A 15,460-nucleotide genomic window follows, 5' to 3' on the forward strand; every position below is an offset into this window, starting at 1 on the left:
TATATATATATTATGTACTTATTTTCAAAGCCTAAATTCACAGACATACAGTTTAACTATTATGGCTTCCTAATCATCATAGACATCCGTAGAAGAAGATGTGACACTGATAAGTCATTTTGCATCTTAAAGTTGAAATTCCAACTTTCACAAAGTACTTTTTAACAGCAAACAAACCTCTGCAGCTTCCTAAACTTTTGGGTAAAACAACTTTAATGATCGCAAGCTTGAATTTGAAAGGATTTAGTCTCTTTGATCTTTTATTTCCAATTCACCTTCACATACTCCAGAGTCATGAACATTTATAATATGCAAAGCCCTCCTCCATTAAATCATACTCTACGTGAAAGCTTCAAACCTTCTTAGAAGCCTCTGACCTCAAACAGTATGAAAAGTAGCACCGGCTGGCTCTGCTGGCCCTGAGGTCTTAGCTTACACAACCACTGAAAAAAATAGCCCCCCCCCCACCCAACTGAAGTACACACACCCCTTACCTCTCAGGCAGTCAGATACACAAACATAAATGCACATCCATCCTTGACCTGATATGCAAAGTACAATTAAAGCTGTTTTGGTATGGAAACATGCTCTGTAAACAAAGTCTACTGTATGATGCATGGCTGCTCTTCCTAGAGATATGAGGATGTTATGGGTGAAGGAGGCAGTAAAGTATCATGAGAACAATCACCACTTGCAATAAGACTAGTATTTTCTTAGATAACCCATTCTGCTTCTTTTGACAAAAGATAAAACCTCAGGAGCTATTTCCCCAACACATATCCTCATACAGCTTGTGAGATATTACCCTTGCCTTATCTTGGAAACATATGGGCAGAGCTTTGATAGATTGTGGCTCTAAAAGGAAGAAATCTTTATTCAGGGAGTGACGGTTTAATCCATGTAAACCTCTCTTGGTGTCTAACGCTTATCTTACCACTCATTTTCTGTACAAAAGCACAATTTGGCACTCCTCTGGAAACTTTACACCACTTTTTAATTAATTTACATTCAAGCTCATTTCTCAGCTGAAAACTTGTTCTGTAAGTGTCGTGTATGCTTAATTTCCTAACAAGTAACTAATTGCCTCAAGATTAGTTTTTCCAGTCATGGATGAAAAATAAACCTCTCTTACAAAGCTTTATTTTCCACAAGATTTATCTTCTACACAAATTGCATGCCTATGGATGTGATATGAACATGCTGTGTAGAACGGCACTGCATCAGCTGATTATGTTGATTTCATGTCATTAGTCTGGCGCAGAGACACTACAGTGTAGTGTACAGACCACAGTATCTATTAGGTCAAATAGGATCCTTAATTACTGGCTAAATCATTTAGAGGTAGCAAATGGGCTACTCCAGGGCTGTTCATTGATTTGAACATCATCAACTGTATAAATGTAAATTCGTGTTGGGGTTTAAATATTATGAGCAACAATATTAAAATTGCTGTTGGATACTCATGGATGGATTGGTCAAAAATAAAGCTTCAAAATCATCCTTTTACAAACTTATATATCAAAAACTTTACATCCTAAAAAAAGAAGATGGTTCTGATGATTTTGTTTCTGTTAATCTTTCTTTTTTTCAATAAAATCTGAAAAAATAGTGTGGAATTCCCAAAACTGAATGTTATGTCTAATTACATGTTTTTGTCCTCCAAACAGTCCAAAACCCAAACATACAGAATTCAGTTTAATATGATACATAACAGCAGCAAATCCTCACAGTTGAAAAGCTTGACCGAAGAATATTTAGCACTTTTGCTTGACAAATAATCAACTAATAATAATTTCTGCACTAGAAGAAATTAAAGGGGTGCTCCCATAATTTGCCACTGAGACTGATTCAAAAATAATGGTGACAATTTGTGCAGCACAGACCAAAATTTCCTGTCTTTTAGGCCCTATATATGGGTAAATGCTCTAAATATGTTGGACCCAACACTTCCCATAATGCATATTGAAAGTAAATTTTGTAAAGTCAGTCGACTGCCCCTTTAATGCTTATTTTGAGACCAGTACACAAATTTGTTTTAGGCACCTGAAAGGCTCCCTCACGAATCCCTTGACAAATGCATGGCTTTGATTCACAAAAACTGAATAATTGCAGGTCTGTATTTTCTATCTTACAGACAAGTTGACCATTTGGAGCACTCTCCTGCTGTGCGAAGATAGCCATCGATCTTCCAGAGCAAGGCTCTCTTTTTCCCAAAACTACCATAATATTTCAAGTTCTCACTTGTTTATAACACAGCCCTCCAGGTTAGGCACTGGTATATTTTTGCCTGAGGAAAGACATTTTGACACTTTAGGAGCCTCATCAGAGTCATCACAAGGTTGTAGTGTTGTGGGTTATGTTTACATTGGCAACCACACTAAGACAGATGATTTTGTGAAGAATGGGGGAATAAAGAATAGAAAGAGGATTGTTATGGAGAGAAGAGTCATGATCTCAGGAGGTTAGAGTGGATAGCCTAAAATATTCATTACCCTCCATTCGTCTAAAGACCATCGTCAGCGTTTCTGAAGCAACTAACGCTGATCAAGAGCATGACAGGACAGTCAGGGCTGAGTGGAGATAATTAATCAGCATGTACAATAACACCATGTACAAGTGATACAGTTTCTGTAAGTTAGTGCTGATGTTAGTGCCCAAGCATTTCCCTGTCATCATTACACGGAGAACTGCAGAGTTTTGTTTCAAAGTGAGACATTCTCCAGCTATTGAACTTACCAGACATTATCCTGTTTTACAGAATACTTGATAGCACAAAATGAAACCTCTTGGAGGTGATCTGGAACTCCCAACTGAGAAAATGACACCCCTTTGAAGCTGAGTTTTCTTGACTCATGTCTTAGTTCCCTAATGGATGTAAGGGATGATCAAGTTCCATTTAATGTAATTTAAAGTATCATAAAGGTTGTGGTACTTTGAGAGAGGCATCTTAGACACGATTTCTTGTGGAGCAGACAAGAAATCATGTCAATTCAAAATGTGACAATGTTCTTGTTCTACCTGGCAGGTGCCAAAACATTTATAAGACTATACTGAACAAATCACTCAACAAAATTAAAACAGCTGTAATCAATAGTTTTATATTAACAATGGACCACATGTATAAGCCATACTTCTATTTAAAAAGCGTCGCTCAGTGTGATCAAACCACAGAATATCTGACTATAAGTCCCCTCAGCTCTACAGAGCTTCATAGCATCTGTCATTTCATTTAATTAACATCTTTCATTTCATATTATGGACATTGTTTTTTTGGTTCCCTCTCATTGTTCTAGGTTTGCAACTAGCTAGTGAACATAGTGGAACATTTAGCGGCTAAAGACCCAGATATTTCCCTCAGGACCAAAAATTGGAGCTAAAAGGAGAGTGAATATTGGACTTAAACATGTTAGGTGACCAGAGACACAACTCTCTCTGCTCTGTTGGTCTTTATCTCCTGGATGTGTAAATGGGCACGTGTTTGCTAACAAAGTGATGATATGTCAGTGTTGTGTTTAGTGCTTATTTCAGCTGACAAAAAGTGGCCAAAAAATCAGTTAATGCAGTTTTAACATCATGGGGGGAAAAATAACAGGCACTAACTTGCCATAACAATTAGACACTACATGCACTACATCCTAGAAAAGTATGAAGCACACACCAGGCAACTTTAGTCTCCAGTGTCAACACTTCATATTGAAAAGCCTATTCGAATTAGTATGCTGTATTAGATTTGACATAGAAGTTAGTTAGAAGTATGAGAGTGCATACCTGTATCTCTAAGTGGTCCCATTGCAAAAAGTGTCATGGACAAACAAATTATTGAACCAAAGTTCTTTTAGAGGGGCTCACAAATGCCTAATAAATTAGAAAGTTGACCATGAGGAGATCTTGGGGAAACTTCTGGATACCAAGGTTGCATTTTTGGGTGTTGTGGCTCTAGAGAATCAGAAACATGTTTTTATATCTTCATGGTATCACAGGTTTAAGCATTTGCTAAAAGATTTTGGCTTTGGGAAAACGTCCATCACATTCATTGTTCCCTTTTGGATTGTAATAATTACGTATACCTCAATTGAAAAGTATAATGCTGTGTAAAGATGCTAGTTGTGATAACATTATCCACTTACAGTTGAACTTGATGACTAAAAGTAATTCTGCATTACCTTGCCCATCATCAGTTACTGTCAAAGAACCTTGGGAAAATGTACATGTATGGCTGATTTAAATGAGTGATTCGAAGATAATGGCAACATGAAATAAATGACACAAAACATATTGTGAGCTCATTTGACTGAAGGTGTCATTATTGTGCATATGGCTGGTTCAGCATCATCCTCTGCGTGGTGAATCACACTGTTGGTAATGCCTCCCACCATGATAATCTTAACTGGATGCTGTATCCATTCTTGGAGGAAGAAGACAAATGTACAATTTTGTTTTCACATATCCACTCATATGGATTTCAGGACTTTATTGAGCAATAAAAAATATACACCAAGGAAAATATGATTTTCCTTTTTTCCCCATATTGTTGTTCTTCCATCTCAAAATCTGACGTAATACTTCCAGATGAACGACCCATGATCCAAAGTGTCAAAAGCAAGAGGGGGGAAAAAAAGAGCAGTATTTTTAATTCAACAGTTGAAAACCACTAGAACAGTTTGAAAGCATCTCTGTTCATTTATATTGTTCACAGAAATTTTGAAAAACGGATTTCAAACAGATTTGGTTCGAACAGGAGTGAAATCACAGACTAGGTCGTCACATCGGAATCTGCCTCTCCATAGAGTTCTGCCAGTTTCTGGAACTCAGGCCCCCAGTTGTCCAGGTAGTTATATTCCTGCTCTGATTGCGTGCCGGGAGAGTCTAAAGGGCTGATGGATCCTGTGGGTGAACCTTGGCCCTCGTAAGCGTAGGTCTGGAGGGAGTCGTAGGGCGGCACGCTGGTGTCCATGTCGGCCTCCACCAGTTTCTGCTTGATAAATTCGTGCACATCCACCTCGTCCAGCTCCACTGAAGGGCTTCGGCGGCTGCGGGGCGGGCCGCAGTGTTGCCTCGCCTCTGGGCGAACATCCCGTCGGAATTTGAGCTCTTCAGCGGCAGCTGGGTTACGAAGGGCGATGATGTCGAAGGCCTCGGTATCCTCCTCGCCTCCGCCCTCATCGTCATAGGTGACCACATTCTCTCGGATGTCCTCTTCGGAGATGATAAGGGGCTCTTTCTTGCTCCGCCTTAGTGTGATGAAGAGAACCACGATGGCTGCAAGACAGAATAAAACATTTTTTTCATATCAATGCTTACATTTCCAAAAATAAATTGAGACGCGCTGGAGATAACACCCTCTTATGTATCAATAAATAACAAGTATAACTGGGAAATAATAAATGTAGTAATAAATGTGTTGACAATGATCAGCCATGTTTTTTATGCAAATATCAATTCCTGTGGGTGCCTGTGTTGTTTCATGGCCCATGACAGACAAACATGTTGTGGTTCGTAAACAGCACACCAAATGAACACAAGATGATTTTATGTACATGTTTATCCAATTTTCCATCAGGACACTAAAACTAGCAAAGCAGTGAAGAGATGTAAATCAATAATACAAATCAGCCCACGTTAGCAATGGCTGTGATGATACGTTGAATGCATGCTGTTGAGATGATGACAATATACACATTAGTATCATCATCTGTGGAGCAAATTCAGCCTCCCCTCCAGCATTACACATTAGAATATGTGTCAGAATATGGAGGTATTTCTCGTGATTATCTTTTAGGTTTTTAGTTTTAGGTGAAGCCAGTAATAGAAACAATGATGCAGTTTTACCACATTAAAGAAAATATAGCACGGCGTTGGAAAATGTCTCTGCACATAAGTAGCTTACTGTTTTAAATGTCTTTTCCAACTGCTAATGAAGTCATGAAGCCATGTAATATCTGATGACATGCTTCAGCTTGGAAATTGTTCCTACAGCTAATGAGAGTTATCCTTCTTTGGATTAATGATGACCCCTCTGTTAACATCTTTTTAATAAAATGGTACCAGGATTTTTTTTACAGTATCTTGGAGGAGTTCATTAAGCTACATTAGCAGAGACGAGAGAGCTAAATCAGTGTTCCTGCAGAGGCGTCTTTGCTTCACAATCAAATTACATTAGATTCAGGAGGAAAAACATAATGGTTAAAAAATAACTAAGGGAAATCCAACTGTGATAAGAAATCTGTTTAAAAAAAAAAAAAAGTTGAATCAAACTTTCAGTGTCTTGGCATTCCACATCAAAATGTTATGTGCTCAACAGAGAGAGGGGAAGGTGGTGGTGGTGGTGGTGGATTAAGACGAGGTAGATGTTTCAGCTTTCATAATAAGGATGCAGTGATGCATTTGGCTAATCTACTATATTTATTCAAGCAATACATTTTTTCTAAACCTATTATCGTGACTATGGCATTCTCTAGACAGACACTGAAGCTGTTACTTCTTCAGTTCACCTGGGCAGGTGAAAATAATCTTATTCAAACTGGTAAAACTGAATCACTGGACCAAAACAGACTGACAGAAAATGTCAGACATCTTCTAGGTTTTGTCATAACTGACAACCAGAACCAACTACAGTATATGAAATTTCCATTTTATGGGTGTAATCATGGACAGATTAACTCGCCACGGAGCCTAAGGGACAAAAATGAGATGTAGTCCATTTGTATTGTAAAAACAGTTGGTGGTAACATGCATTTGAATAAGGCCACTGCGCTGACACAGTGGGAGCTCTGGGGAAAAAACGCAGGATTGGCAGTAAAAATTCAACATAAAATGGGGTGGGAAGGCACGGAAACAGCGTTCTGGGAGTAAAAGTCGTGAGGGAATGGTGTTCCTGCACAGATTTTATAAATCTATTAAATGTTTTTAATTGGGGGAAATCGCTTATAGCATTTTACAGAATTTCTAAAGCATGTTCTTGAAATTGAGATAATTTATTGTGCTTGAAAGGCGTGACATTGGAGGTTTCCTGGAACCAGTCCCCAAGGTAGCGTTTCTGTGTCAGTGTTGTCATTGCTGCTGGCTACAGGTTTGCTGGAACCTGCGTCTCTGACGCATTAAAATCCGAAAGTACTTGCATCCTGTTTTTCCTGGGATTATGCTAACGTTACATAAGAAATTTGTGTTGAACTCTTGGAAACCCTGCTCTCTAGGAGCTCTTACACAAACACACATATGGAGCAAAGTCAGCGAAGAGCAGAGAAGGCAGCCTTGAAGAAGTGAACCAAGTGACCAACAACTCCAAGATTACTCGAGTAGATGACAACTACTCTTGGTACTGTAAGAACGTGCAATAAAACCTTGACGGGTAAATTGCCAATACTTGATTAGTACACCTTTTCAACGTGTGTGTGTGTGTGTGTGTGTGTGTGTGTGTGTGTGTGTGTGTGTGTGTGTGTGTGTGTGTGTGTGTGTGTGTGTGTGTGTGTGTAATTAATAAATAAATATATATATATAAATATATATGAGAGAATATAGTGACTTTCCTGTTGTAAACATTACTGTTCATGGTCTAGAAACATTTATATTTTAAAGGTTTATATTAAAGAACAGAACTGATATAAGAGTAGTAGTTTTGATACCTATCCCTAAACATGAGTTTACCACTACAATTTGTCAAATAAAACATTTTAATGGAGACCCACTCAATTTCCCTGGACCTGCTCAAATGAGGGGGAGTCACTACATTGAAAACCTATCAACATCACTGTCGAAATTCATTAAAAATCAATAGTAGTGGTTCGCTTTCTAATTTCCTCAAACATTACTGGAGTCTTTGATGTATCTAGCCTATTTAATGTAATGTTAATCTTGATTATTTGAAGATTCATGTGTGTGTTGTTGTTGTAGAGGAGCGGAAACAATGCAGCAGAGCAGGAGAGAGGAGACAGCAGTGCAACAGAGAATAGTTGATGAATCAGTATACGTCTGTAATCTGGACTAAATGGCCTTAAGGTTAGAAAAGCGAGTTTTTGACTAGGAGTTCTCCAATGCCTGGACCTGCAGGATAAATGTGGGTGAGGAAGGTGAATTTTTAACCTCAACTGCTCCAGTGGAACTGCTCAGTGGCCAGAAGAGCAGCCTGCAGTTGTACGTACAGATGTGAATGTGTGTAACTGTGCGAACGTGATCAGGGCATTCGTGCAAAAGAGAGGCTTCCTCTCACTGAAACTTCCCTAAATACATAAGGAAAAGTACACCTGTAAGCCACTGTAGCAGGGTGAGAAGTTAAACCACTGGAGGTCAGCAAAGACAAGATTTTTAGGGGGTATTACCCTTTAACTGGCCTTCCAGGATTGTATTTTCTTATCTCAGAACATTGAAACAACAAAACCTGACCAATGCAAACCCTTGGATTTCTTTAATGCAGGGCCACATTTTTTGTGTGATGAAATACCATGACATACAATAATGTTTATGAGATAATCAATCACCAAAACTCAGTCTTGTAACTAAACTACAGTATTTGTGTGGCCATGAGGCATTTTTTTACAAGCCCTGATTGAGTTGCAGTTGGATAATGTAAAACTAAAAGTAGAATGCAACAAAGTAGACTTTTCCAATGTGAACTAAAAATAATTTTTTGACTGTACGCTAAGACACCCTATGACTAAAGTAATTACGCACAGATTCATCTATCTACATATTTCATTGTTCAGTGCAGTTCCTTGCTTGCGTTTTTAATGAAATGTCCCCCAACCTGCCTGTGATTAATCTATGCAAAGAAACCAAATTCACTGCACTCCACCTGGTGCAGTGGCATTGCCCAAGTGTGGTTAGAGAGGGTGAAAAATGTAATTTGTGTGGGACAGTGCTTATCGCTCGACTTGTTTAAAGCAACCAATTACACAATGCAATGATGTGAGAGCGTGTGGGGTAAGCTGGGTCAATCATTGTGCAGAACTAGGAAATAAAGAATTTTATTTTTTCATTTACTTTCCCGTGCATATTTTCGAGCTGCAAGATATTTTTCCACTTACTGCTCCCACTATTTACAGTTTATAGGTAAACAACCTGAATATAATAAAAAATAAAACTGTAACCCAGACACTCAGTTAATGCAAATTTCATTATTTATCATCATACACCAGACTGCACTTTTCACAGTTCATGAGTGGATAGGAATATATTAGTAGTATATCCCTATGCAGTGGAAACACCATGTTGTAATACACTCCTTACATTAATGCTCTCTCATTGGTTCATTCAGGTCATTTCATATGCCTAGCTAAGGCCAGATGAGGTCAAAATGTTGTTCAACACACCACTTATGGCACCAGGGAGCACGATTCCAGTCTACAGATATCTATTTGTTGCAGAAGAAGCTATTGCAGAAGTCTATTCTATGCTACATATACCCTGGTTATAGAAGATTACACTACCAGACTAAGTAGATGGCTATATTGTATTGAAAAATAATGTCTAATCCAAATAAGAGGCCATACAATGTAACAACTTTTGATGTCTCATATTTTTCAAATATAAGTACAATATTTCCACTATTATCAGTATTTACGCCATGCCACCTTTGTCTTCAGGTGTGAACAATCATTGTTAAAATCGCTTTATAAATGTGTTTTTTATATTTGAGAAATAGAGTTGCCAATTTGCCTACTAGTTCTTTTAACCTGTTGCTATGACACTAGAATGAGAAAGAACTGGGAAGGATTATCATATAAAAAAAGATTACTAACAATAAATGTTATATTTTACCAAAGACGTTACACATTAAGCAAGTTATGGTTGTATTTTTAATCAATTTCCTCTTTTAACCCACAGTACTGTAATATTGTACCATTTGCTTTGAAACTAAATTAGTGAAATCCAAACATCTGATCTGCTTAGGTATATTTTATATTATTTAAGTCATGTATGCTGTTTAATAAAAAACAGCCATGTGCACGTGCTACGGGCGCACAGATCAGTATCCTTGAGCGGAAAAGCATCCTTGCGAGGTAGCAGTTCTGTTTTGCGTGCACCAATGTGGTCTTGCAAGCAGTGGCTATGACAAGCACCCGCTCGACCCCCCCACCCCCACCCCTTACGCACTCGCAACTGCTTAGTGCTCACTCATCAGGTTGAATTTTGAGACTTTGGAGGCGGGGATGGAATAGACAGTGGCTCATGTCTCTGCACCTTTGATTGTTCACTTTCAACACCCACAGGCTCTAGCCTGTCTCTGACCCCCTTTTTTGGCAGAAGAATCATTAAAAAAAATGATGTCGCAGAAAAAAAGAGGTAAAAAAGCATAGGCTATTTGTGTTGACAGCACTGGCTTATAGGACACAAGCAATTACATCTACAATTGCTACGGAAAAATGTAGACCCAATGCATAAGTTAGTGAAGGTCATTGCTAGCAACTGCCGGTCTTCGACTGTGTCAGTGATCAAACCAAACAGCCTATCAAAGGTCATGGTCAGTATTCAAAGTGACCAATTAAAAGCCATAGTAAATCAACCGAGTCAGCTGAGAGATGGTTTGTATCCCTTTCTGGTTTGCAGCAGGCTTAATTAGGATGGCTTATCAGAGAGCACAGAGATAAAACATGGACATTAGTCGGACAGATGGAAAACAAATAAGACAAACAAATCCCTCTGACAAGCAAAGACGAGCACAAATCGAAAGAGTGAGCAATGTCTGTTAGACATCCATGTGCTGGCTCTACCACTTTTGTCTGTCAACCAATCAACTTTATTCTGCATTTCTAAAAGCAGCTTGGCACTATTTCACTACATCCTGTGTAGTAGTCTCTTAAACTGTGCACGGAAAAACATGTTTAATTTTCTTTCAGCCTTGAGCAGTTTGTGTTCCATCCAGGATGTTAAAAGATCACCTATCTTCGCCTCTTCCCACTAGCGTAAGCAAACCAGGCAATGGCTCCAAGTATTAGCAATAGCTAGCCCTTGAAAAATTGATTTAAAAATACATGATACCCGTCCATGGCACTGCTTTCATTTGTTTGCATATTGAGATTCGATTACATCTAGAGTAGAATCAAGATACTGAACTTTAATACAAGGTATAAATGCAAAGGCCTTGGGATTTCATATCCTTACACAGATAATGTATCTAGATATCACATGTCAATACCAGGTGTTAATGGGGTCAATAAGTATTTAGTGTGACATGCACCTTTAAACTGGGTATAATACTGTTGCTTAGGGCCCGTGTCCACTAAAACGTTCTTTTCTGACGCCAGCGTCTTTTTTCAATTCATTGGAATGGGAGTGCCGCGTTTTTACGAGCTGGTAAAAACACCAGTAGCGTCACAAGACGCTGAGCGTTTTTTCAGCTCTGGGCTCTGAGCGCTTTTTCCCCTGGTCGGCGAGAGGAAAAACGCTGCGCTCGTCACTGTCACTGTTTACTCAGCTGTCCGATCACAGTAGAGGAGGGGCGGGACAAATACCACACCGTAGCAACGGTTACTATCCTGGAACCGGGCTTCGTCCAACCTCAGCTCTTGGACTAAACGGTGGTACTCGCCGAACACATATACGGTGAGTCCGTCCTCTCTCTCCACCTGCTTCAGCCTTCTCTTCATACAGAGCAAGGGCCAGAGCAAGTAGGCTACTCTGCTCTGTGTTTACATTTTTACATCCAACATCACTTCCTCGGATTTTATGTATCATAGCAACAAAAGCAGTCGTTAAAAAACGCTGCGCCTCTTAAACGCCCGCTAGCGCTCCCTGCTGGGCGTTTTCAGAAGAGCAGCTGGCGTTTTCAGCTGGCAAAAAATGCTTTGGTGGACACGGGCCCTTAGCATGCGTCTTATTATGCGTCCACTATCCCACCAGGACACTCACATTCAGCTATTTCTTCATTGTACCTGGTTTGAGCACTGTGGTGCTGAATTATGAAAAATGTTACAGGCAAGTCAAATGACTAGCTGTTAAATGGAGTGGAATCTAATTTATTTTGACTGCGACCCACTGACAAAATGTCAAATCTCGTGGGGCAACAGGTTACCAAACCTCTGCCCAGCGGCTGAGCTATGTACGAGACACTTCGCTTGTAACTGGAAAGTGTGAACCCAAAATGCAACACAGGTGAAACAAAAAAAGAAAAAAGGTGTGATCAGTTTCTGCCTCTCCCTCTTTCTCTTTCTGTCTCACTCTGTCCTAACGAGTGTCTGCCTTGTGCTGATGATTAGGATTCAGCGTGTGTCTCTCACTCAAGCGTTTGCTCCAAACAGTGGTGATGGCCTTTTGTTCGCCTCAGCAAGAGGCTTTGGCATAGAGGAGGAAGACAGCCAGGATGAATATGCATAACCTTCACGCACTAATGTCCACAGACAATCACTGAAGAGAGGAGGGGAGAACAGCAAGGGTGAAGCTCCGTTATTAGACAGTTTTGTCCAATCATGTCCTACTGCAGTTTGATTTGCAGTGGAAGAAATTGGTCTTCGACATCTCTCACACCCTACATTTAGCTGACTTTGGTAAATATAATGAGTTAAATTTAAAAGACTTTTTCAGACATTTTCCACCTCCAACACATGTTCTATTTTTTTTTTTTTTAAATCTGACCTGTAAAGCTAGCTGTCCACATTCCAAATTCAGTGACAAGATCGTATTTGCAAGTTTATATATAATCATTTGCTGTCACTGCAAAGACTGGTTTCTATAGTAACACAGAACGCATACTCATTGACCGAGGACATGTTTTCTGGGTGCTGCAATGATCTGGTAAGATAGATGTAGCCCTGTTTATTTTCACTGTATTTCTGATGCAGTTTTATATTCATGGTGCAGAACACATCCGTCACACATGAAATCAACAAGAGCGGTATCTATGTTGACTGTCACCGCATTCCTCCATGCTTGTCCTCTGCTCTTCTAGTCACCACATGCAAAGTCAAACATGTGCCAGGCACATAGTGATGGGGAAGGTTATTCAGTTACATGGTAAGAGAGAAGAATTGAAAATCGTCAGTAAATGTGATTTAGGTCTAATCAAATTTTCTGATTCAAGCTGCCTGAATATGAATCCTCACTGCTCTCTTACTCAAGTCCCCCTCTCGAGCCACTGCACATTTATTTCAGTATTCTTTCAGTTGTATACACCTCCTCTCTGAAATCACACTGACCCTTAAATCTCTATTCCCCTCATCTTTGCTGTTTTTGTCCTCACCATCTCCTTTCTAGTCACCTCTCTTCCAGCCTCCTCTCTGTGTCCTCATTCTCTTCTGTCCTTCATATCCTTTTCTTTTTCTTCCACCCCTGCCCTCTCCAACTCTTTCTACCCTCATTCTGAATTCTACCTGTGTCCTCACATGTCTATTCATCCCTCTCTCCTCCTCTGCCCTTGTCAAATTCTTTCAAACCCGTCCACCCTTGCTTGCTCCTCTATGGTTCATCTCCTCCATCCATGCCCTCAGGATATTTGCCCCCGGGCAGTTCCCCCCTGCTGCAGTCCCCACAGGGGCTGTCCCAACTTACCCAGCAGGATGACGATGCACAGCAGGATGGCAATCAGAGCCCCCGTGCTGAGACCCGCCGAGGAGAGGAACGCCTCGCCTTGGCACATCCGGATCCTGCCATGGCGTTGGCATGGGCACACCCGCAGGGTCAAGGTGCTGGTGCCACTCAGCGATGGCTCCCCACCATCCCACACCACAATGGGCAGCTCGTATAGCTCCTGGGTCAAGTGGTTAAAACGCCGCCGCCTGGCAATGATGCTGGCCGTGCTGTCTATAATGAAAGAGGTTAAGGAAAATTAGACCCTTTGGCAAAAAAGACTAATTGATGGTTTCATCTTTCTTCTCAATTGCGGTGCTCTTTCAGCGAAGCATGCAATTATCCTATTTATACAGGAAGACATTTAGATTAAGGGTAAGACTCGTCAGTTTGACAGAAAAAATTGCCATTGTGAATGTGATTTTTTTTTTTTTTTTTTTTACTTTTGAAGTATCTCAAACTGGTAAATGTCTTACTGCTTCCTCCCTGCATGCCTAGGCTAATTAATTTCAAAGGCATTCGTTTACTATTTTAATGTGCTGCAGAAGAGCAGTTCACCTTGGCCTCTGCTAAAACACTGTTAATGGAACATGTCATGTAGATAAACAGAAATAAAAAGGCTGGATTTGCAGAGAAGAAAAAGCAAATAAGAGAGAACTCGAGAGGAAGGTTTTATGAAAAAGAGGAGGAAGCAAATAATCGCACAGATGAAACACTTGTATAAACATGAACAGGGTGGGGGGGTTGAAAAGGAGCTCATTGTGTTACTGTGATGTCAGTACTCTCTCTCTCAGGTGGACTTGAATGCATGATTTGAGACATACCCACTACCCACAGCAATAACAGTAATGAAACAACTTTAATTGGCTTGAATTCATCCCTGTCACAGACAGCCTGTGTACAAGTCCAATGCACACCAATATTCCTAGTCAACTAAAGCAGCCTTGTTTACTTCACACAAGCTTATTTTGACAATAGTGGATTGTGGAAGTACAGGGAGAATATACATAAATTAAGTATTAATATTACATGTACAGGTGTGTCTCAAAAATATTTAAATATTGTGGGGAGCGCCAGAACCAGACTGAGAGGTCTTGTGTATGTATGTCTAGAGCTCTTTTCAGGCCGACATTTCTGTATTATAAAATCTTTACTCCAAGATGAGGAAGTTTAAATTTCCATGAGCTGTAAACTGTAATCATCAAGATTAAAACAACAAAAAGGCTTGAAATAGTTCACGTTATGTATAATGAATCTAGCATATATAAAAGTTTCACTTTTTGAATGAAGTTAAATCTTCCACAACATATTCAAATTGTCTGAAATGCACCTATGTACAGGTATATATTACACTTTTTCAAAAACAAAAACTCACAGACAAAACACAAAACATCACAAAGCACAGATTACAGATGACATTTTGTGTTCAAATGACACACACACCTTCACATTAAAATACATTTCTAAGAACCAATTGAACAATGATGTGCTAAATGGCGAACACTACGATGAGCAGAAAACACTACTATAATAATCTTATCAGTTTGCCTTTTGCATTTTCAGTGTTACACTACATACAGTACGTATCCTGTTGTAAAATGTTATGTTTTCATACTCAAATATAAAACTCACAAATACAAGAATAGAATGGTTTTTTTTATTCTGAAATACTGTGTATACATCTGAGGAAGCACAGTTGGATTTGTAACCTGTTCTTCGTACAGAACAAACAATAGAAAGAAGAAGATTAGCATTAAAAAAATACAAAAATAAACTTGGCTGTAACTTGCTACAGCATTGCAGGTGATGTTCTCCCTGGCCAAGCAGCAGGAGAAGTATTGCCTTGCATGGTGAATCCAGCCCTGAAAAGCTTTTACAGGTATATCTGCACATGCATCTTGCATAGTTTGCATAGTTTGGTATACATGTTTGGGGATCGTGGTCTTTCTTGGACCTTCCATCC

The 15,460-nt window shown here is 39.6% G+C and overlaps 1 protein-coding gene and 1 long non-coding RNA gene across 7 annotated transcripts in view; one reads left to right on the forward strand and one right to left on the reverse strand.

The window, feature by feature from the left end:
- Positions 1 to 4,431: 4,431 nt before the first annotated feature.
- LOC123962592 (cadherin-18) overlaps positions 4,432 to 15,460 on the reverse strand; it is a 211,579-nt gene continuing 200,550 nt past the window's right edge. For all 6 annotated transcript variants that reach the window (XM_046038950.1, XM_046038864.1, XM_046038788.1 and 3 more), the window contains 2 exons: positions 13,480 to 13,731; positions 4,432 to 5,259 (listed from right to left, as the gene is read on the reverse strand). In XM_046038950.1, the coding sequence (XP_045894906.1) occupies positions 4,754 to 5,259; positions 13,480 to 13,731 (758 nt within the window). In that variant the 3' untranslated portion in view covers positions 4,432 to 4,753. The remainder of the gene's footprint in view (positions 5,260 to 13,479; positions 13,732 to 15,460) is intronic.
- LOC123962921 lies at positions 11,264 to 13,782 on the forward strand. The gene is made up of 2 exons (XR_006823105.1): positions 11,264 to 11,538; positions 13,419 to 13,782. It is a non-coding gene; the product is annotated as an uncharacterized LOC123962921 (long non-coding RNA).

The sequence above is a fragment of the Micropterus dolomieu genome, linkage group LG01 (genome assembly GCF_021292245.1).
Source record: "Micropterus dolomieu isolate WLL.071019.BEF.003 ecotype Adirondacks linkage group LG01, ASM2129224v1, whole genome shotgun sequence".
In the NCBI taxonomy this organism is placed as follows: domain Eukaryota; kingdom Metazoa; phylum Chordata; class Actinopteri; order Centrarchiformes; family Centrarchidae; genus Micropterus; species Micropterus dolomieu.